Below are 23,038 nucleotides of genomic sequence, written 5' to 3'. Positions count from 1 at the left end.
CACACACACACGTCAAATCACTTACATTTTAGATGCAATATTGACTTTTTTTTTCTGTTTCAGCAGCGAAAATAGTTAAACAAAGATCACAGCAGAACCATCGCGCATCTCACAGCAACGCGTTCTCATTACTGAATGATTCAGCATTTTGAACGAATCGGTTGACTCAAAGATTCAACGACCAATCCATAATCTGTCTCATTCATGAATGACTCAGCCGTTCGAACGAATCGTTTGAACGAATGAATCAATGACTCGCTCATTAAGACGGTCGCCTGGCGACACCTAATGACGGTTTAGTGATATTAAAAGTATCATTCTTTCCAACGATTGTTAATTAACTCATATTTGAAACATAAGCTATATATATATATATATATATATATATATATATATATATATACACACACATATATATACACAAAAATAAAATAAAAACACATTTGAAGCGTGTTTGCTTACTAAATTGTGAGCGGAACGAAAGTTGCAGCAAATATCAGCAACAGGAGTCAAATTTCATTAATCACGAGAGTGAAGAGCTGACTGAAAAGATGATGACGGAATAGGCTATTTTATGTAAAAGCCCCTATTTAAGCGAATCTATCATTGTACTCTTTTGTTGTTGTGTTTTCCGTGAAAAATAATAGACTATTGAACTCACAATTCAAGCAATCGGCCCCGTTATTGCACTAATTTTAAAGTGACACTAAAAAGTATGCGGCTGCACTGGCATTCATAATGGTGCGCGTCCATGGCGACGAGCGAGCAGAACAGAGCGAACGTTTTTTAGTTCATTCCTACTTCCATAGGAATTCCCTCGAGCGCTCTGCACGTGGCCATTATCAATGTCCCGTATTTAAAAGCTCTCGGTCCTCAGTCACATACCAAATATATGTATAATGTATATATAAATATAATTTTGGACACAAGAGGGCAGTATGGCCCTATGTATAATTTTGTGTTTAAACTAAAAGAGCCCCTCCCCCCCTCCCCACACAGACACAGACACAGACACAGACACAGACACACACGAATGGCAGGGTGCATTCTCTCTGTCAGAGGGAGAGGGAGAGAAAATTCTCAGAAACATCCACATTCAAACCAAAATATCTAACTTCCTCTTGGTCTGAGCTAATGACAGTTAATTAGAAAGTTGTCCGGCTTGATCTGAACCATATGCATACCTGTGTCTGTCGAGTTTCATGCAATTTCAAGCATGCTAAGAGTCTCAAAAGCATCAAACAAGAATATTAAAGTTTGATGTGTTGCCACGGCAACAGTATCTAAGATATCAATAATCCTTTCACAGGTCTACATCTGCCGTGTGTTTACATTATACACATAAAGTTTGAAGCAAATCGGGTAAAAATAAGAGGGTGATTTCAAAGCATTTAGGAAGTGACACACTTCCTGCTGCCAGTTGGTGGCGCTATAACTTTGACTCACAATAGTCACATCCATGTGATCGGGCTCTTACAACGAACACACTGTTGAAGTTTCATCAAGATCAGTTAATGTATGCAGTAGTTATGACACACTTCCTGTTTCACGTTTCTCGCCATAATTTTGTTTCCTCGCCACGGCCAAACCGTTCGAGATATCAAAAATCCCCTCGCAAACTTTCATCCTCAATGTCTTGACTTCATGCTGACCGAGTTTCGTGCCGTTTGTTTGAATTCTCTAGGAGGAGTATTTCACATTCCATTGCGTGTGTTTTACCAACAACCCTAAATAGCCGACTTCCTGTTGGGCTGGGGTAAAAAGTAAGAGTGTGAAGTATATATGAAACGAGGAGATCTACATGTGTACCGAGTTTCATATTATTACATGCAAGCGTGTTTGATTTATGGACCATGTTTTCGGACCCCGTTCCAGGGGGCGCTGTCGAGCCCCCCTGCCACGCCCGGGTACCATCTTCAGCCCGGCCCTGATGGCCGCGGGTTCTGACATGTGTGCAAAGTTTCAGGAGTTTTTGAGCATGTTAAGGCCTCCAAAAGTGTCCAAAAGGTAGCAGAAAAATAATAAGAATAATAATAATAATAATAATAATAAATAATCCTAAGGAAAACAATAGGGCCTTCGCCCTTTGGGCTTGGGCCCTAATAATAAAAGTGCCCCATTGTGTTTTTTTTTCCGGATATGACCTTTCGTGTAGAGTGTAATAGAGCTGTTTGTGAATGTAAAAGCTCTGCAAAGTTGCTGAACCTGCAGGTTTGTTACTAATTTGCATAATGTCACCTGATTGGCTGAACAGCGTCTCTTGGCTCCGCCCTCAAACACTAGTCAGGGCTCGAATTTCGGCGCGGGTATTTTTGCGCATAATTCTAATCATTCCCGCAGGTCTCCCATTTATAATGCGGGAAATTCCCGGAATCGTAATCCACACAGATAATAAAATAAAATCATTCTTTTAACAACTATCTTCCAGACGCAATGTCACACACAGCGTGAGTGTTCAGCGGTGCGGCGTCTTCTATCTCTTCTCTCATAATGTGTTGTGCAAGGCAGGCATCCAACGCTGCGGCGATAATACACACTCGCGTTTTGGAGTCGGGACCATAGACTGTAAGGTCGGGACATGACGGAATATTCACTTGCACAATCGGGCCAGCAGTGCATCGTGACTGAAGTCTTTTTAAGTCTTACCAGTTTAAACATTCAAGCGATTTTAAACTAATCAGTGCTCGCGCGCTCTCTGAGAGATTATTTTCTATGCGCACATTCATAGAAAATCCGCCTCAAAAACAGCTGGCCAGTAACTATTTTTCGCGGATTATATTGCTTTAACACGCAAAATTGTCAATTTCGGTCTTTGTGAGTAGGCTATACTCTAAACATAGTCGGTTTTGTCTTTAATAGGCCTAAGCATAAAACGCATGCCAGTATAATGAACACAGGATCCGTGCACTAGCTCTTAAAGTGACGGCAGCCATATGTGTCTGTCATTAATTTTGTTGTCAAAACAACAAAAGATGGCTTTAAGTTAAAGGAATCAGGATTAATAGCCTATGTATTTAATTTATTCAGGACTAAAATACTGTTATTTTCCATTTGATTACTTTATTCAGCGTCTGTATATGAATACTAGTGTTAGACCTATTCAAAACTTTTCTCTTTAATTATCTTTATTTGTATCTTTATTCCATTGTATTTATTTGTGCTACTTTTTTCAATTTAACTAAACAATTTAAATCAAGCTTCCTTGTGATGTGTAAATTCTTAACAACAATATTACCCCATTGTAAAAATGCAATGAGCGCAAACATTTAGGCAAGATAAATGTAATAATTTTGTTTGGAAAAAAATGCCCCCCCCCCCCCCCCCCCCTTTCTCCCCCTCAAACAAAAAAAATCCCCCCCATGAGAATCATCTAAGAGGGGATCCCCCCCCCCCCCCCAACCCCCATTTTCCAAAACGCAATTCAGGCCCTGCTAGTGTATCTGAGACTGGGAGAGTTTGGTTCGTGTTGTTCATGTCGAGAAGACGCTGTTTTCTGCTGACAAAGCAAGTCCTAAAACGGTAAAACCCACGCCATCGTTACTGTTCGTATCACTGTGTGTCAAGAGCTGAGATTCAGATATGATAATGAGCGTTCTGACCAATCAGAGCAGAGCAGCTCTCAGAGAGGCGGAGCTTAGAGAGACTGAGTCCTTGATCGAAGCGTTTCAGACACTGAGAGAAACGAGCTGATGCTGCAGGGGAGATTATGACAAAATTAAAGTGTTTTGTATGTGAACCTGTTGTGGGAGACTCTAGTAAAACTAAATTAGGAGTCTTTAGAATAGCATAATGGGGCCCTTTTTTCATTATGACGAATTTCATGCAGTTCTCTTCTCATTGCTATAATGCAAAAAAATCTGATTTCATTTTTTAAATTTCATTAAATCAATGCATTGCAATTATTTTGTGTGTCTGTGTTTGTTGTCACTAGTGTTGAGCACAACTTTAGTTTTTGGATATCAGTCAGCTAACCTTATAAAGAAGTACTGTGGCATTACCATGGTACAGCGACGTCTCAGTTAGCAATACCATGATACTGATACTCATATAATGTTCATATACTATGATATTTGCATTGTAGTCAATGATACATCAGAAAATAACACCATACTACCATTTGTATGCAAAACCAAGAAACAGAATAGATATCCTTATTGTGATGAAGTGTTTTGATTATTCTTGTATGACATCATTTATGTGCTTTAGAAGACCAGCTCATTTGCAAGTAAAAGTGTTTTCATATGCAGGTTTCCTTCAGTTCTCTAGCGCCCCCTGCTGAGCCGCTGGAAGCATCACAGTACCAGTCAACATGGATAATAGTTTGTCATTGGTTGAGTCTGAAATAATATCTATGCTCTTTTTTTCCAATTTGCAGGATTATCTTGTGCACATCATAGACACCAGGAACCTTCCCATCAAACCAGAACAAGTGTGTTCGCTGTTCGGGAATATTGAACACATTTACGAGTTCAACAGGTAAGATTCAACCATGAGGACTAACTGTTATGCAATGCACACCTATATCAGAGTACAGCAGTGTCAAGTCAGTATTGGGTCATAAAAAAATATTTAAATGTACATTCTAAATCTATAAAAATGTATATTATTAAAATGATTTCCGCAGAGATGAAAACTTTCCTAATGCATGTAATGTCATTTAGAGTTGATAACTAAACCATACTTGCAAACGCATGTTCAGACACAATCAGTGGATTTATTCAGGACTGATGTGCTGTGTTTATGTATTCGTGAGGAAGGAGCGTCAGATGCTCTCTGGCTTCAGATGCGGGACGTAAATAAACGTTTGGGTCAACATCGGTGCACATGCATGCTCTTCACGCGCACGTTTGAACGGTTGCTCTGTAGATACGCATGAGCTCGTGTCGGATCTGTACTTTAGGTCTTTAATGCATTTAAATGTCCAGTTTGGGTTTTGAAAAAGTGTTTGTTTACTTCTAGTTGCTAAAACATAATATTACTGAGGATCCTGAAAATGTACTATATATTGGTAAAAAAAAAAAAAAGTTTTATCCTAATATAATTATTTATATCATTATTTAATTGTTTGTAATTATATTTAATATATTATGCATAATTTGTTTTTTATGATTTTATTTATAAATGATTATTTATTTTATAATATTTAATTTATATCAGCATTGACCAAAAGCTAATTTTTTTATTTAGAGTAAATGGATTGATAAAAATGTTTAATATAATTGCTATTATAATTATTATTGTACTTATTTTATTACAATGATTTGTTTTATTATTATAATCATTTCATTTATTAAATTATTATTTAAATTATTTAATTTTTATTTGTTTTAATTTTGTAATTATAATATTTAATATTACACACATTTCATGATTTATTAATAATTGTATTTATTTTTATTTTTTAAATTATAAAAAAAAAAAGTATCGGCATAGAACTGTTTTATTTGTATTTAAAACAAAATTTGTATACTGACCATTTATATTTTAAATACAGTAAATACTAGTAAAATATTATTATGTTTTAATATAACTGTTGTTATAATTATTGTTGTATTTATTTAAAAAAAAAAAAAAATTGTGTATATATGTATATAAAATGTGTATAAGCATAGACCAAAAGTGTTTTTGTTCCATTTGTATTTAAATAGCAAAAAAAGCAAATATTTGTAATGTTAAAATATTTGCTCACTTTATTTAGTCATTTTGTTCGTCAACTCAGTTTAAATAGTTTTTATATTTAATAGTCTAAATCTGTAGTTTAAACCATCAGCCATCACATTTTTTGCTCATCTTTTTTTTAATTATTAATACAAATGAACTTTAAAACGCTTGATTTTAAACAGCTTCTGTTCTGTAAATTTACATGCATCAAAGATGTACAATACACACTCATCCCAGCATGCATCAGAAGATCATATCTGACAGCGAGACCAAAAACTGAAGCGAACCGTTTATCTGGGCGAGTGTGTTACTACGTGTGTGAGATTTGCATTTCCAGACTTCCCCTTTGTGTGAACCTTCAGATGTGTTGGTTATCATCACTCATAACCAAATGCATGTTTAATTTACATCTCGCTTGATCATTTATATCCCATTAAATATTGTGTTCATCACAAGTTAAGCCTCAACATTTACAACTTAAAGCTGAAACTAATATATTATATAGACTCATTACATGCAAAGTGAGACATTTCAAGCCTTTATTTGTTATAATTTTGATGATTATGGCTTACAGCTTATGAAAACTTTTCACAATATTCTAATTTTGAATTGGGGTTTTCATAAATTTTAAAATTATAACAAATAAAGGCTTGAAATATCTCACTTTGCATGTAATGAGTCTATATAATATATTAGTTTCACCTTTTAAGTTGAATTACTGAAATAAATTAACTTTTGCACCATATTCTAATTTTTCGAGTTTCACCTGTATTGTGAGCACTTTACAATAAGTTTGTTGTTAGTTCATGTACACTAATGTTATTAAATGCAACCCTTATTGTAAAGTGTTACACATTTACAGTCAAACATTGCCATTTGTGAAACCTTTATTTATCACTATCATCAAGAAACTCTTGTTTTCATGATTGTTAGGTTATAATGGTCAATAAGTCACCATAATAAAATGCTAAATTTTATGTTTTCTTTTTTCCAGTGAGTTATTGCAGTCGTTAGACATGTGTGCCAACGATCCCGTGGCCATTGCCCGCTGCTTTGTGGACAAGGTACTAAGTACAAAATACAACTAAATATTCATATTCCTTTACAATACTGATTGAACTTCTCGCATTTCACTTGCAGAGCAACTATTTCCAGATCTACACGCAGTACTGTACAAACTACCCTAAGTAAGTAAAGCGCGGAGTTAAATCAGTGTGTTTGTGCCTCCGGTGTGTGTCGGCGCTGATGCATGTGACAGATGATTCCTCTGAGTCAATAACGTCCTTCATGAACCACATCAGACAGACAGTGTGAGTGACATGAGCCTGCTGGGAGGCAGAACGTGTCCCGTTTGGGTTGGGTTGTTTGTTTTAGGATGTCGCCACACTAATTTCAGACTCCTATGACTGTTTAGATGTAATATCTCATGCACTTGTTGTATTTAACCCTTGACAATGCAATGCATGACATCCGCTGCGTGTTGTTGCATGCAAACCACCAGGGGGTGATGACTTTTGACACATAACTATACTAGCAAAACTGTAATATTATCTCAGTGACACTAAAATAACACCATAAGAAAGTTGGTTGATTTTCATGAAAGACTATAAAAGGAAACATTTTCTTCATTTATAACAGGAATTTGCCATTATTATTTTTTTTGTCAGCTTTAACTAAAATTTTTGTTAGGTCACTGAGATTTTAAGTTAACAATTTAATAAATTAACATATTTGGATATTCAAAATTCTCTTATGTCGCAGGTAAACGCATTTAGGGAGTGTTTAACTTTTATTGTTTATTTATTGTTATAAATTTTAGCATTTAATTTAGGGACGCACCGTTATGAAAATTTTGCCCGATACCGATAATTTGTTTTATCTGAAAGCCGATAAATCTAAATCCTAATTTTTATATAAATTTTTGAGAGCCTGTTTGCAGAAACAAAAGTCTCACCATTGAAACCTATGTCCCAAACACACAATAATAATGTTCTCATTATAATTTTATGTAGCCGATATGACAGACTTGTGTCGCACTGAACTGTATTTTCCTTTTTTGAAGTGATTCCAATAATATTTCATGCAATTCAAAAGCATCATGTTGAAGAGTGCGCATCTGAAGAGTCTCAGCTGAAGGACATCATACATTATTTATCAGCTGTAATGTTTTTTTATTGGGCCCATAACGATAACATTAAAAATGAACCTATATCGGCCGATACCGATATGGTGGCCGATATATCGTGCATCCCTAATTTAATTATTAGCTTTTTATCAACTCATGAACCCCAATTTTTACAGAATCTTTACACTGATTATGAATTATGCAAAATAGTCGTTAAAAGTCTTTTTTCATCAAAGTGTGATGTTACATGCAAACCACCGGGGTGATGACCTTTGACACACACCCACAATACATTTAAGTCAGTGTATGTTAATGTATTAACATAGATTCAATGACTGATAAAAAAAATGGACCAAATGTGCCTCTAGCAAACAAGCAAAATAGTAATTAATGCATCAGAGGCTAATTTTCAACATGATTGTTGATGCACGAAGCCAGCAATCAGTCTCTTCACAGGCTAAAGTGTCCGTTCTCTGTCTGTAGTTCAGTGGCGGTGTTGACAGACTGTCTGAGGAATAAAACTCTGGCCAAGTTCTTCAGGGATCGACAGGCGTCGCTCAAGCGCTCTCTTCCTTTGGGTTCTTACCTGCTCAAACCGGTTCAGAGGATCCTGAAATACCACCTGCTGCTTCAGGTACGGCTAATAGAAACACAGACACGCTGCTGCATATATAGAGGTACATAAATCCTGTAGCAGATCTAGGCAGGGGGAGGTGGAGGGGTTCAGAGGAACTCTTGGGGGCTGTTTACACCTGGCTACTTCATGCGTTTTCTGTGATTGGATAGCTATCCGATCGTGGAAAGACCAGGTGTTGAATGCCCTCCGAAACGGATTTGAATCTGATCGCTCAAACCACATCAGGAGGACGAAACTGGACGAGTGTAAATGCATCTGGTTGTTGAAACCACATATGTAAATTTTACTCCACCCAACAATGCTAAAAAATAAACGTGTGAGAGCGTGTTATAGGCTATATGTCATGTTATAGCCAGCGCTACTGCAACAGCTGAGCATCTATCATGAAGCCAACGTGCAAACTATCGCAAAGTGAAAGTAAGTCGCAGACGTTTAACACGCAATCATCATCATTAAAAGTAAAGAAACTAAATTATCTTACCAGTTCTGGTAACGCTTTCTCTTATTGCTGTCTTTGATTTTGAAATTAGCTGATGATCTATAAAATGCAGCTCATATCTGTTACTTTCGATGATGTGCTCTCCATTAAATCTGCATATAGCGCGGGAATTGAAGATCGGATTTATATCCGTTTTGCGAAAACACATTTATGAGACCAGGTGTAAATGGAATCGGTTTGATAAATCAGATAGCTATCCGATCTGAGAAAACAGGTGTAAACAGCCCCTTATAGCACTGCAGGACTACAATACAGCACAACAATGAACCTGGGTGCTCTTCAGTCTGACAATTTTTAGTTTTTTTTATTTAGTTTTTTTACTTCATTTGGTAAAGGTTTTGGCACTTTCTGTGTGAACACACACACACACAAAATAATGGACATGATTCGAAAAGGTTAAATGGGTCCTGTAGAAAATAGTCACACTCGTGCTCCTCATGGTCAAAAATGAGGATATTGGAAATGAATGGGAGACGAATTTCCTCTAGTGGAAGCGTTTGGTACTGCAGCCGACACACTCTCACTGAAAGCTAAGTTTTTGAGATATCAAGCTCAAATTTTGAACTTGTTTAGATTTATCGCTTGATTTTCTTGGAGTTTTTAGAGTAAAACGTGATTTTGAAAATATATATTTCATATAAAAACTGAAAATAGTGTTTTTGTGCAGTTTTCATAACATTTCACTTCAGCAATAATCCGCCAAGTGTCGTCTTTGAAAAGAGATCAAACTTAATTCTGTTGCTCCAATGCATTCAAGATTTACCACAGTTCAAGTTGGAAATTTAATTTTCAGGTCTACGCTCAAAAAGTGAATAAATGGATTATAAATGCAGCGTAAATATAATTAAGTATAAAAAAAAACTTAAAAATACAAAATATTAAATAAAAAACATGATCAAACTAAAATATAGTACATTCATTTCTTTGACAAAAACAAAATTAAAAGTCGGTCATTTTTGACCGACACCCAATAGCGCACCAGAGGGTTAAATGTTGAGCAAGCCTTGGCCAATCAGCTTGGGCCATGCGGTAATGATGTGATTGCTTGCTAATTGGTAACGGACCAATCAGCCTGTGTTGCTGACATCACTGTCTTTCACTCTCCTCCCGAACAGCATAAATTGGCATTTCTAATGCATTATAATGTAGTGGGAATATTCAGTAGGAAATGATGTTGTGTCGGGCTTTATTTTATACATCAAAATTTGATTAAACAATGAATTTCCGACTTTCTGTTCGTGATTATTAGTTAATATAATTTCCCTGCCTGCATGGTCCTATTTACCAGGGTTATTAAAGTTCACTAAAACTAAATGAATTATGTTTGTTTCTTAAACTAAACATTAACAGATAAAAAATGTAAGTTATTTTATTTCAGCTAGTTTCCAAGGCAACGTTTCTCATTTTCATTTAGTTTAACTTAATTACGATATAGCAAAAGCAAAAATGAAATAAAAATGAACATAAACAGACATGTTTAAACAAAATAGAAATGACGAAAACACACTGCAAATTGGCTAAAAATAAAATACAATTTAAATGAAAACAGAAAATATAAAAATGAATTGAAAAAATAACAGTTAGTTGCACCATAAGAAAACTTTGAGATTTTCATTAAAGATTTTAAGTTAATATTTCACTAATTTAAAAACACATTTGCATGTTCACCGTTCTCTGATGTCGGTCAATGGTCACGTGACATGCAGATAAAGAAATTAAATATTTCCATTTATTTTTATTGTTTTATTTTAAAACTAGTTATGTATCTGAATTTTCCATTTTTATTATTTAATTAAGTACTAACTTTTCATAATCTCAAACCCGAGATTGGGACACACAGATTTACACTGATTAATTATGCAAATTAGCTAATTTGATTGCATGTTCAAATGTCTTTAGTTGCAATATCTTGGTTGTTTGTCCTCTCATCTTCAGGGTTTATAGCAGTCGTCCTGAGATCTGTGTGTGCTCAGATGTTTCACAGTAGCTCTCTTCTTTCTGACTGTGTTTCTGCTCTTCTAAAGGAAATTGCCAAACACTTTGAGCGTGAGGAGGACGGGTATGATGTGGTGATCGAGGCCATAGACAGCATGACGGGGGTCGCCTGGTACATCAACGACATGAAGAGGAAACACGAGCATGCAGTGAGACTTCAGGTCTGGACCATTTCACACAAAAAAAAATCCATTACATTTACTGAAATAAAATAAAATGTAAAAAATTATTTTATTTCAGCTAGTTGCCAATGCAAAATTTCTAAAATAACTCAAACTGAAATAAAAATTAATAAAAACTATTGTAGATTAATTGCAGGTAAACAAATAAAACGTCTTTTTTTTTTGTAAATGTTTTATTTTGATAATTTGAATAGGCAAAAATACACAACAAAATTACAAAAACTTAACTAAAAGTGTAAAAACTCATACAAAATATTAATAAAAACTATCGTAGCATCTCAGTGATACTAAAATAACACCGACCTGTCCAGTGTTTTTGTCAAAGGGTTTTTAATGCAGGAAATGATTAGCATTAATTAGTCACAGTATCAATGGAGTAAGAGAGTAATATTGTTGCCTCTTATGACGTGATCTTGATTATTATATACCCTCATGTCGCATTAACGGACGGAATATGACTATATTCGATTTACAATGTTGATGAGTGTCATGCAAACAGATTATCATACTCTTTGATTAATCCTAAAATGAAGTCATGACTCATGATCTGGAGGATGTGTTCATTAATGGATCTGGGTCAGCACACGTTGTTGTTGTTATGATCCTGTACGGGTGGTTAAAGATCACTGATTACTGCACAAAACGAGCCAAGAACTGACACTATTGAGCCTTTGATCAACGTGTGTGTAGAGCTTAAATACTCAACCTCGGGTTACTCCACACACACTGATTCTGTTACAACTTCATGGTGATGTTGCATGAAAGTCATGGAAAAATATTCAGCTCCACCCAATTGTGTAGCATTAAATGATTCTTTTCTACTTAACTCTATTGTGTTCTATTCTACTCTACTTTATTATATTATATTCTTATTCTATTCTATTCTACTTTACTCTGTTATACTCTGCTCTATTTTTTCTATTCTACTCTACTTTATTCTATTCTAACTCTACTTTACTTTATTCTACTCTATTATACTCTACTTTATTTCTATTCTACTCTACCCTACTTTATTCTATTCTACTCTGCTCTATTTTTTTCTATTCTACTTTATTCTATTCTTAACTCTACTATACTTTATTTCTATTTTACTCTACCCTACTTTATTCTATTCTACTCTGGTCTATTTTTCTATTCTATTCTACTTTATTCTATTCTGTTCTGCTGTACTTTATACTATTCTACTCTACTTTATTTTATTATCCTCTACTCTATTATACTCTACTCTATTCTTCTCTACTTTATTCTATTCTATTCTACTTTATTCTACTTTGTTCCACTCTAATCTGTTCTATTTTATTTTACTCTATTCTGTTCTACTTTATTCGTCTCTACTCTCTTCTGCTCTGTTCTACTCTTCTATTCTACTCTACTTTATTCTATTCTACTCTGCTCAATTTTTTTCTATTCTACTTTATTCTATTCTTAACTCTACTCTACTTTATTTCTATTTTACTCTACACTACTTTATTCTATTCTACTCTGCTCTATTTTTTTCTATTCTACTTTATTCTATTCTTAACTCTACTCTACTTTATTTCTATTTTACTCTACCCTACTTTATTCTATTCTACTCTGGTCTATTATTCTATTCTATTCTGCTGTACTTTATACTATTCTACTCTACTTTATTTTATTATCCTCTACTCTATTATACTCTACTCTAGTCTTCTCTACTTTGTTCTACTCTATTCTGTTCTATTTTATTTTACTCTGTTCTTCTCTGTTCTGTTCTACTTTATTCTTCTCTATTCTGTTCTACTTTATTCGTCTCTACTCTATTCTGTTCAACTCTACTCAACTCTTCTATTCTGCTCTACTTTATTCGTTTCTACTTTATTCTGATCTACTTTATTCGTTTCTACTGTATTCTGTTCAACTCTACTCTGTTCTACTTTATTCATCTCTACTCTCCTCTGCTCTGTTCTACTCTTCTATTCTACTCTACTTTGTTCTACTCTACTCTACTCTGTTCTACTTTATTCGTCTCTACTCTCCTCTGCTCTGTTCTACTCTTCTATTCTACTCTACTTTGTTCTACTCTACTCTACTCTGTTCTACTTTATTCGTTTCTACTCCACTCTGTTCAACTCTACTCTGTTCTGCGTGCAGGAGGTCCAGTCTCTGCTCCTCAACTGGAAGGGTCCTGATCTGACCACTTACGGAGAGCTGGTTCTGGAAGGAACGTTCCCCGTCCACCGGGCCAAGAACGAGAGAACCCTCTTCCTGTTTGATAAGATGCTGCTCATCACCAGGAAAAGAGGAGAACATTACGTCTTCAAGACTCATATCTCGGTAGATCATAACATCCGTGTTATTTAGACCAAGCTTCTTTTTTTTTATCTGAAACTCTTTGACCTAAAATGTTTAATTCAATATTTCATCTTTTTTAGTACAGTCTTGTTTTGATTATTATTATTATTTTTTATTATACATTTTTAGTAAGTGTTTTATTTTGATTTGTTTTTATTTTAAAATCATTTATTTAAATTTTGACATTTTCTTTATTTTGTTCATTTTATTAAGTGTTTTATTTTGATTGTTTCATTTTTAATTAATTGATTTTAATTTTACATTTGTATTTATGAATTTTTAGTGTTTTATTTGAAAATGATTGATTTCTTGTTTTTACATTTGAATTGTTTTATTCATTTTTAGTAAGCATTTTTTTATTTACTTTTTTGTTGTTCTTTTCATTTATAATTTATAAATAATTGTAATTTTTTTAAAACTTATTTTTAACTTATTTTTTTATTTTATGATTTAATTAATTAATTAGCTTTTCAACATCTCCCAAACCCCTCCAGCCTGATTTACACCACCATCACCTCCTTTCATTCCCACATATTGTTTCCTCATTTGAACTATTATCGGTTCTATATTGAGTTTTTATAAAAAATAACATCAGATTGGTTGAGCTTTGAACAGAGCTTTTAGAAAATAGCAGATTGAATTCTGTATTAATGTACAATATTTGACCTATTTAATGAAATAATACATTTTTAGTAATGCTTCTTATTATGCAAATGCATCAGTATCTTTTATCATATTGCTGCTGCTGTTTTATGCATGATGTTTATCTGTCTAATTAATTGCACAGCATCTCGTTAGCTGATCTACAGGTTATTGTAACTGGTAACCGTGTGTTGCTTGTGTTCAGTGTTCCACACTAATGCTGATAGAAAGTGCCAAAGATTCGCTTCGGTTCAGCGTGATGCATTACAAGCACCCGAAGCAGCCGCACACAGTCCAGGTGTGTATGAGCTCACACACTACGCAAGCGCTTTGTTGTGTTTGGTCTAATCATGTTGTCATTTTCACAGGCCAGAACCGTGGAGGAGAAGAAACTCTGGGCTCATCACATAAAGAGACTCATTCTGGAGAACCATCACGCCGTTATCCCGCAAAAAGTACGTCACATGGAACAAGGGGTCCCATAATGCCCTTTTCACAAGATGTAAAATAAGTCTGATGTCCCCGGTGTGTGTGTGTGTGTGTGTGTGTGTGTGTGTGTGTGTGTGTGTGTGTGTGTGTGTGTGTGTGTGTGTGTGTGTGTGTGTGTGTGTGTGTGTGTGTGTGTGTGTGTGTGTGTGTGTGTGTGTGTGTGTGTGAAGCTTAAGCTCAAAATACCCCACTAATAATTTTTTATTAAAAATGTGTGCCCCTTTAAATGCAAATGAGCTGACAAAGAGGGTGGAGCTTCAAGAGCTCATCTGTTTCAATTTAGAAATTTCAAAAGCTTTTAGCCTTTTATGTTCAAACCGGAGTCGGACAAAGATGGAGAGACTCGAGAAGAAGTGACGTAAGAATGAAACGGGACGTTCCTGAGCGGTTAGTTGATGAATTTATGTTGGTGATGTGAAGTTAACTATCTTCAAGTCATTGATTAGCATATTCTGTCATGATAATCTATAAATCATGTTCAGGGGGCGGGGTTTATGTAAATTTTAGGGTTTGTGATGTCACTAACCCATGAAGAAGCTCGTGTAGTTCCTACCAGCCGTTTGTTGTAGTCCTTAAAAAGCGATTTCTGTAAAAGCAAATCTCTCCCTTTGCTTTGAACTTTGAGCGTCGTAACTTTCCAGATGTTGTTTATCCTCAAACAGCAACATTACACACTCACTAAAGTTAGAAAAGTGAAATCCTACTCAACCACCCCTTTAACCGAATCGGCTATATTGTATTAAACACTGGCTTTGCTTTGCACTTACTTTCAGGCCAAAGACGCCATCCTGGACATGGACTCAACATGTGAGCTGATTTTCAACATTTAATGCACAAACTCTTTTGGAATGACTAACGTTAGTATTGTTCTCAATCGGTTTTGTTTTTACCTGTTCCGTCTTCTTCTCAGGTCCAGTAAAGTACCGTTACAGCCCAGACAGACTGAAGAAAGCCACGTCCTTTCAGGCTGACGATCTCTCTGGAGTTTCACTGAAGGAACGGAGACGTTCTGGTGAGTGAAACTATATAATTGTTTAAAGTCGGCATGAAAGGGAAGTCGGCGATCATCTTTTCTTCTCTATTGTGACTTGTATTCGAGTGAAACGCTTCAGGAACTTGAATAAATGTGGGCGGGGCTTGATTTTGTCTGTAGGGGATTGATTGGATGGTTTTGGTTTGCTATTGGCTGATCTCATGTGAGTGACAGGTTGCCCCGCCCACATCATCAGAGAAGAGAAGCTGCAAGAGGAAGTTATTCTGATCGAAGATTACGATGAATTTAAAACCGATAAATCATTTTTAATAAACACTGCAATATTCCATTAAAAAAAAAATAAGAAAGGTCAGTGTTGATTTCATGGTGACTTATCTTGTCCTCTGTTTATCTTTGACAGAACCGGGAAAACGAACTGTACGAAGCACTAAAGGTAACTGTTTTTTTGTTGTTTGGTGACATTTTGAGACCACAAAACGGGGCTTGTTTCGAATTAATGTTGTGAATCGCACAAAAACATGATTTATTTGAAAAAAGTAAGCATGAAATTCCACTCTTAAACATAAACTAATTGAGGCTTAAGCAGATTGTGCGAAAACATATGAATTAGATTTCATGAATTCATTAACAATTTGCCAAAATGTAAAATAGTGATCAACAGCCATGATATTATGTCGGTTCATATTAACTTTGCTTTATTTGCAAATGTTTTATGCGATATTCAGTGTTTCATTCCCATGTTTTCAAGAGAACAACATCATCACTTCCTGGGAAATTTTCGCAAAATATGAATAATAAAACTAAGTTTCTGAAATGTGGCTGTTTTTCCCTCCATCATAAACGAGTGTGTCTCAGAGCGTCAGACGAGACACAGTAAACGCTGTCGTGTTCTCTGGCGTTCGGATGCTGGTGTTCAGGAACACACTCGTGTGTGTGAGACGCTTCTGGAGGGAGTTAAACCCAATCATTCTGATCACTTTCAGGAACACCAAACCAACATTAGAGATGCTGCGATGCCATTGGTCCGCTGGTTACTCCAGTTATCCAATCAGTTTTCTCAAAAGGTTTTGAGGGATTTATTTAGTAAATGTGTTTCCATTGTAGGTTATGCGCATAGTATAAAAAATGTACCCGCTTCAAATTTTTAATGCATATTTTCAGAATTTATGCACATTTCCACCGAGCATTTCTTTTTAAGGAATACCCCGAAATTTGCATGAAAATCAGTGGATGGAAACAGAGATATTAATCATGTGACAGTCAGATTTTCTTCCATTGAACTTAAAGATGCTCAAATCATCCTGGAGAACATGATCATCAGGTCTTATTCATGCTCAAATTAATTTTAATACAAATTTTCACTCAAATTGTGATGCTGATAATATGGCAACACTTTACAATTAGGAGACATTTGTTAACTGACATGAACTAACAATACATTACATTGTTCATGTTAGTTCTCAGTGCATTAATTAATGTTAACAAATACAACTTTTGATTTTAATAATCAAAATTTGTCAAAATGTAAAATAGTGATAAACTGCCATGAGGTTATGTTGATAATAATAATAATAATAATAATAATAATAATAATAATAAATGATGTTGAAATTAATATGAACTAACATGCAAGGGTTATCGATAACAATTAGTAATGGTTTTAAATAAAGAAAAAGCCATTTGGACCTCAGTGTATGTGTACAAAATATGTCAATGATTAAAATGAACATTTTGATCAACTTTAAAGTCCCCCTGTGGTGAAAATCCAGCTTTTAATGTTGTTTATGTGGTGTTTTTGATATGCTTTAAGACAAACCATGTGTAAATTCGTAAGCATTGCTGAGTATTTCATGCTGAGTGAACCAAAGACAGTCTCAAAAACACGGTTTGAAATCGCTGGTGTTTCTGACGTCACAAACGACCTTGTAACCAATCAGATCAACGTGTGATCGTCAACCAGTGGATCTCTGAGCTGAGTGAGTGAGTGGAGGCGGGGCTCATTTGCATATTCATAGAACCACACATACTAAATGAGGCGAGGGTGTCGAGTTGCATTCGAGATATTCCAAGGCATCACGATTTTTTTTTTAAGTGTGTCATTTTGGGTATTAGAGATGAGTTTTAAGGGATAAAATGATTGACTTTAACTAAATGTTTTCATCATCTAGCTGTATTAGCAAATATACGCACTTTGATGAAAACAAAGTATATGCAAATAAAATAAGATTTTTTCTTTCTTCTCCCACTATGCATGCTGTTTTTTAAATGACTGACTGATTAAAGAAGCGCTGCTACACAAAAGATCAGAGATATACGGTTGGTAAACAAAGAAAGTTTCTAATCATATCCCTGTCATCTGGGACTCACGGCAGGTGCGTGGTGTTTGTTTCCGCTCATGTGGGAGACACGTGTCCCGTATGCGCTGTGGTCCCTCTGCCCGCTTTAGCATCAAAGACACACGAGACTCGAGTCGTCCTCCTGCGTCGGATCAAAGGCCACATCCCCGGTCCTCCACCCGCACACATAATGATGTTAATTATGAAGCCCATCAGCCCGAGGCTTTGTCATGCGCCAGTTCCTTTCAGTCCACAAACCTGTTTCTGGCTCGCCATCAGCACGAGTCCATTATAATTTGCAGAAAAGCCAAGCAGTTCTTACTCGTCACACACACACTCTTTCACACCTTCCAGATTAAGTTGTCATTTCCAACTTCGGCTTTTCCTGTTCCTGTCTTGGAAATCAGTGGGGAGTGTCTAAGTTTGCAGTTGATTTAATTATCTTTGCATAGACTTGGCAAAACACATTTTTAACCCCATGCTATGTGCAATCAGAATATAGAAATCACAGTAACACTTTACAATAAGGTTCATTAGTTAATGTATTAACTAACATGAACTAACCATGAGCAATACATTTGTTTCTGTATTTGTAAGTTCATGTTAACTAATGTAGTTAACTAACGAACCTTATTGTAAAGTGTTACCAAAATCACTTTATATCAGGACGCTTTGCAAACAAGATAGGCAATCTGTTACTTGATTGCTATTTTAATAACATTTTATTTATCTTTGTCTTTCATCTTTGCATCATCTTAACTGTCCATGGACGTTGCTCAGGCAGGCTTAAGGTAAGGTCTGCATGTTTGCTCTCCAATGCAAGCTTTTCACATGTCTAGAGTACATATAAGCCTAATTCACTGGTGTGTGGGGTTTTATAATGGCACTAAATGTACAGAACTGGTCAAAAGTTTGTAACAATTCAGGTATTTTAATGTTTTTGAAAGGCCTCTTCTGCTCACCAAGGCTGCATTTATTTGATCAAAAAAAAACTTAAGTAAAAACTTTTATTATTAATATTAATCACATGATGCTTCAGAAATCATTCTAATATTCTAAACATTTCTGATGATTATCAATGTTGAAAACTGATTTTCTTGCTTTTTTGTGGAAAGCGTGATGCATTTTGTTTCAGGATTCGTTGATGAATAGAAAGTCCAGAATTTATTTGAAATTGAATGTTTTGTAACATTATAAATGTCTTTACTTTTGAGCAATTTAATGCATCCTTAATAAATAAAATATTGATTCTTATTCTCATCTATCCAAAGAAATATGAAGCAGCACGACTGTTTTCAACATTGATAATAATCAGAACTGTTTCTTGAGATCATCATATTAGAGTGATTTCTGAAGGATCATGTGACACTGAAGACTGGAGTAATGATGCTGAAAATCCAGCTTTGATCACAGGAATAAATTACACTTTACTATATATTCATATAGAAAACTATTATTTTAAATTGTAATAATATTTCACAATTTTTACTGGGTTTTTGAATGCAGCCTTCTTTCAAAACATTAATATATCTTAATTATTCAGTACTTTAGTTTAGACCAGTAGTGTACGCTAATATCACATTAATGGGAAACAATGTTGTGCATTTATTTCATAAATGCAATTCATACTTAATTGCATTAGTAAAGTAAATTCACTTTTTAATGAGCGCCCATTGACATCACACAACTTTTCTGTGACGCCCAGCATGCAGACAGCGAAGGTACTCTATTAGTGGATAAAGACCGTCTGTCCATACTGCCCACTACCAACGTCACGGCGCGTTCAAATCCAGACCTGAAGACTGCAGTACCTGGAATGGTTCAGAGCGGACAAGATCTTGAATCTAGCACAAGCTCGCTGCATGACGTCAAGGAGAGGAGATTTCGTCTTGAGGAGGAGGAAGAGAAAGCAAAGACGCCCGCAGAGGACCGGATAGGAGGAGATAACGGAGAAGAGGAAGATCTGATGGGGGTTGAGCAGGTAGCTGACTTTGCCAGTTCAGTGTTGGCCGCCATCTCCTGCTGGCGGTATAGGGCCAAGGCTTTGCTTTTTGATCAGATCACAACGGTGAGGCTCTCTGTCACCTATTGCTTTCTATTCTCTGTGCATAGCCTGGCAGCCACCACCATGCTATCAATCACATTTCCATCTGCTGCACGCTGACTCTGATTTCTGCTTGTGCACCCACAGTTCTGATGCTTGAATGTGCAGTTGCATGAATCATTGCATGGAGATTACAGCATGCATGGCCACTAATCATCCATAAGCACGTGTGTCTTGTTTAAGACTCTTGGCCTGCTAATTGAATGCCATCTTGAAAAAAAAAATTTTTATTTATTTTTTTACATTTATCATTGACGTTATGAGACTTCGGAAAAGAATGGGCTGTATGACTGAAGAAAAATGTTTCTACCATAATGCATTATTTTTAAAACTAATGGCAGGTAATATTGTTTTGTCCCATGTCTCAAGAATCAATGTTTTATTTCATGGTAGATGCGTCAATGTGAAAAATGTTGAATGCATTGTTTACATATGATGGGGAAGTTACAGCGTGTTGTGGTTATTAAGATCCAATGCATAATAATACGGGACGTCGGGTGTCTCAAAGTGCTTTTGCACTTGGAGCCACAATGAGATTTTTTTGATTGAAGTTCGACTTCAAAGGGAAATTTAACTGTCAAATTTTAGGGGTGGAGGTCGGATGGCTTGCCTTCCGTAATTAAATTAAACAAAGGTTCCTGTTTTATTGTGCTTTGTTTGATGGGACACAAAAGCAATTTCAGAAGGTCAGTTGTCTGTGGAAAAACATTGAAATGCATGGATGCTTTTAAATGAATTGCAAATGTTTACAAAAGGTTGAAATGTCGCTAAAGTACACCCAGAATAAATGACATTTGGCAAATGTGAACGATGTCATTCAGTAGCGCTTTTTTTATCTGTTAAATTGCCGTATTGTGTACTTACAGGACAGAGAAGGTTGTTGGGAGAACTGGCCAATGAACAAGAGCAGTCAGACACCTTGTGAAGAAAAGCCTGATGACATGAATGAAACTTTGACTCTCTTTGGACCGGTAACGTCATGTATTATGCACGTCATACCCCACTTTTGATAATTGGCTAATCATAAACAATGTAAGGGAAAGGGTTTACAAAAGGATTTGTTGGAAATACAAATTGCAGCTGTCTTTCATAGCTAGATAAATTGCACGTGTTCTTTCATTCTGGTCACTTAGCCATAAGTGAAATGTTGAGAATTTAATTAAGTTATCTTCATATCCTCTTTTCTTATCTTCTTCATAGCTTCCTGTAGCAATCACTGTCTTCTTTCTGTCCTCTTTCTAGGGCACAACTGGGGAACACAGTTCACCGAACACAGAGTCAGAGGAGATGAGGATGGACCAATCAGATAATTATCCTGAAATGTGTGGGACATTAATGGCACGATGCCACACTGATCCAGAGATAGTAGACTTCAATAATGGAGGACGAGAAATTGGAGAGGATATAAAGAAGGATAGTGTGGATTTCTCATCCACTGAGGAAGGAACGACTCCATGCAGAAGTAACCTCTCGGAAGATGTGCAGAATATGGAGGTCGATGTTGATGTTGAAGTGCCTGGTGGACTCTTGTCTTCATCCATGCTGGACAAGGCAAGTGATATCCCAGAGCGGTGTACCAGCAGCCTCTCTCAAAGTAGTCTTGGAGTCGAAGGGTCGTTTGATCTCGACTCTTTGGAAGATAGAAGAAGCAGTTTGCTAAGCGGAGGTGCAGATCCCCATGAGAAAGACAAATCCCAAGAATTTAGACGGTCTACTCCAGAACACAAAACAGAGACTGTTCCTGACAGCCCGTTCGTTCCAGACCAAAGACCTCAAATGAAACAAGACACCCTTTCCAAAAAGGACCGATTGCTCATACATAAGATTAGACACTACTACGAACATGCTGAGAATCAGGACTCCAGCTTTGGTGTTAAACGCAGAGAGAGCCTTTCATACATCCCTGCAGGCCTAGTGCGCAATCTGAGTCAACAACTCAATGACCTTGCAGACGAAGATGTGGCATTACACAGGAGGGGGTCTTCTGTAACAAGGCCAACTTTATGGTCCGTCTTTAATCTACCAGGCTTGGACGATGAAAAGAAAGCAAAGGACAGTTCCGACTTTGTGGTTTCTGCAAATGGCAAAGAGTCCGTGCTTGGACCTCACATTGGAAATGAGCAATTCCAGCCCGCATCTGACATGGTCAAGGTGTGGCAAGACATGGAAGTGGAGATAACTGGGTCTTCTGAAGAGCATCAGGACTTAGAGAATTCCCAAACGACTACACCTGTACAAGAAACAAAAGCTGAAACTAGTAAGGTGAGCTCTGATAGTGGACTTGGAGAACCTCTACTAATATTGGAAGAATCCGATGAAAGCTCAACCTCATCCCCAATCAACAACATCTTAGAAAAGGACAAGATGCAAGAGTTTCGGAGCCATCCAAATGAGGATCGCACGTTCCACAAAGTCAACCACCCTCCCCTACCAAGGATCATCTCTTTAAGGTCCGCCAATGAGGATGACCTCGTCCTTCAAGATATGGAGAAGATGAAAAACAAAGTGTTCCAGTTAGCCAGGCAATACAGTCAGCGGATCAAAAACAGCAGACCAGTAGTAAGGCAGAGACCCAAGATCTCAGAGATCAATTTCATACCCAAGAACCTGTCTTCGGTCATGGAGGAGAGACCTCCGGGAAAGGAGAAAGGTGGGTGTAGTGTTTGAGTAGACATTTGCTTTTCCAAACTGACTAATCTATTTACTTGAGGGACAATCCCCCTAAATTGCGGTTAAGTTTCTTGCCTGAGTGCGATCGCTTAGTCGTGATTGTTTACAACTTATTGGTTACCAATCCAGACCATTGGTATCCACGTATTTGCTTAAAGGCTTGAGACGATTACAATATAGAGATGGATCTGATGGATAGGAATGTGTAAGATCCATTTTGAGGTTGTGTCAAGATTGAAATCAAGTGGGAATACAGTGGGTGCTTCTCAATACTCAAATTGATGCTTCCTCGTTTCCTCGTTCTTCCGTCCTCCAGCCTGTGACCCGGAAACCGATCGAACTCAGCCATCTTGAAGGACTTCTCAATTCTCTAATTGCACCGTGAGGAGGC

The 23,038-nt window shown here is 36.3% G+C and overlaps 1 protein-coding gene across 3 annotated transcripts in view; it reads left to right on the top strand.

The window, feature by feature from the left end:
- Positions 1 to 23,038, top strand: part of LOC130085681 (pleckstrin homology domain-containing family G member 3) — a 74,035-nt gene that overhangs the window by 48,888 nt on the left and 2,109 nt on the right. For 2 of the 3 annotated variants that reach the window (XM_056251584.1, XM_056251583.1), the window contains exons 4-18: positions 4,376 to 4,476; positions 6,656 to 6,725; positions 6,802 to 6,848; positions 8,270 to 8,420; positions 10,947 to 11,078; positions 13,212 to 13,394; positions 14,260 to 14,352; positions 14,423 to 14,509; positions 15,317 to 15,350; positions 15,454 to 15,555; positions 15,938 to 15,970; positions 18,654 to 18,664; positions 19,579 to 19,941; positions 20,844 to 20,948; positions 21,220 to 22,627. In XM_056251584.1, the coding sequence (XP_056107559.1) occupies positions 4,376 to 4,476; positions 6,656 to 6,725; positions 6,802 to 6,848; positions 8,270 to 8,420; positions 10,947 to 11,078; positions 13,212 to 13,394; positions 14,260 to 14,352; positions 14,423 to 14,509; positions 15,317 to 15,350; positions 15,454 to 15,555; positions 15,938 to 15,970; positions 18,654 to 18,664; positions 19,579 to 19,941; positions 20,844 to 20,948; positions 21,220 to 22,627 (2,920 nt within the window). The remainder of the gene's footprint in view (positions 1 to 4,375; positions 4,477 to 6,655; positions 6,726 to 6,801; positions 6,849 to 8,269; positions 8,421 to 10,946; positions 11,079 to 13,211; positions 13,395 to 14,259; positions 14,353 to 14,422; positions 14,510 to 15,316; positions 15,351 to 15,453; positions 15,556 to 15,937; positions 15,971 to 18,653; positions 18,665 to 19,578; positions 19,942 to 20,843; positions 20,949 to 21,219; positions 22,628 to 23,038) is intronic. The other variant, XM_056251585.1, reaches the window with a different exon arrangement.

The sequence above is a fragment of the Rhinichthys klamathensis genome, unplaced genomic scaffold, assembly GCF_029890125.1.
Source record: "Rhinichthys klamathensis goyatoka isolate OS25496 unplaced genomic scaffold, OSU_Roscu_1.1 h1tg000085l_1, whole genome shotgun sequence".
Lineage (NCBI taxonomy): Eukaryota > Metazoa > Chordata > Actinopteri > Cypriniformes > Leuciscidae > Rhinichthys > Rhinichthys klamathensis.
This window is presented reverse-complemented; position numbering and strand designations above follow the sequence as displayed.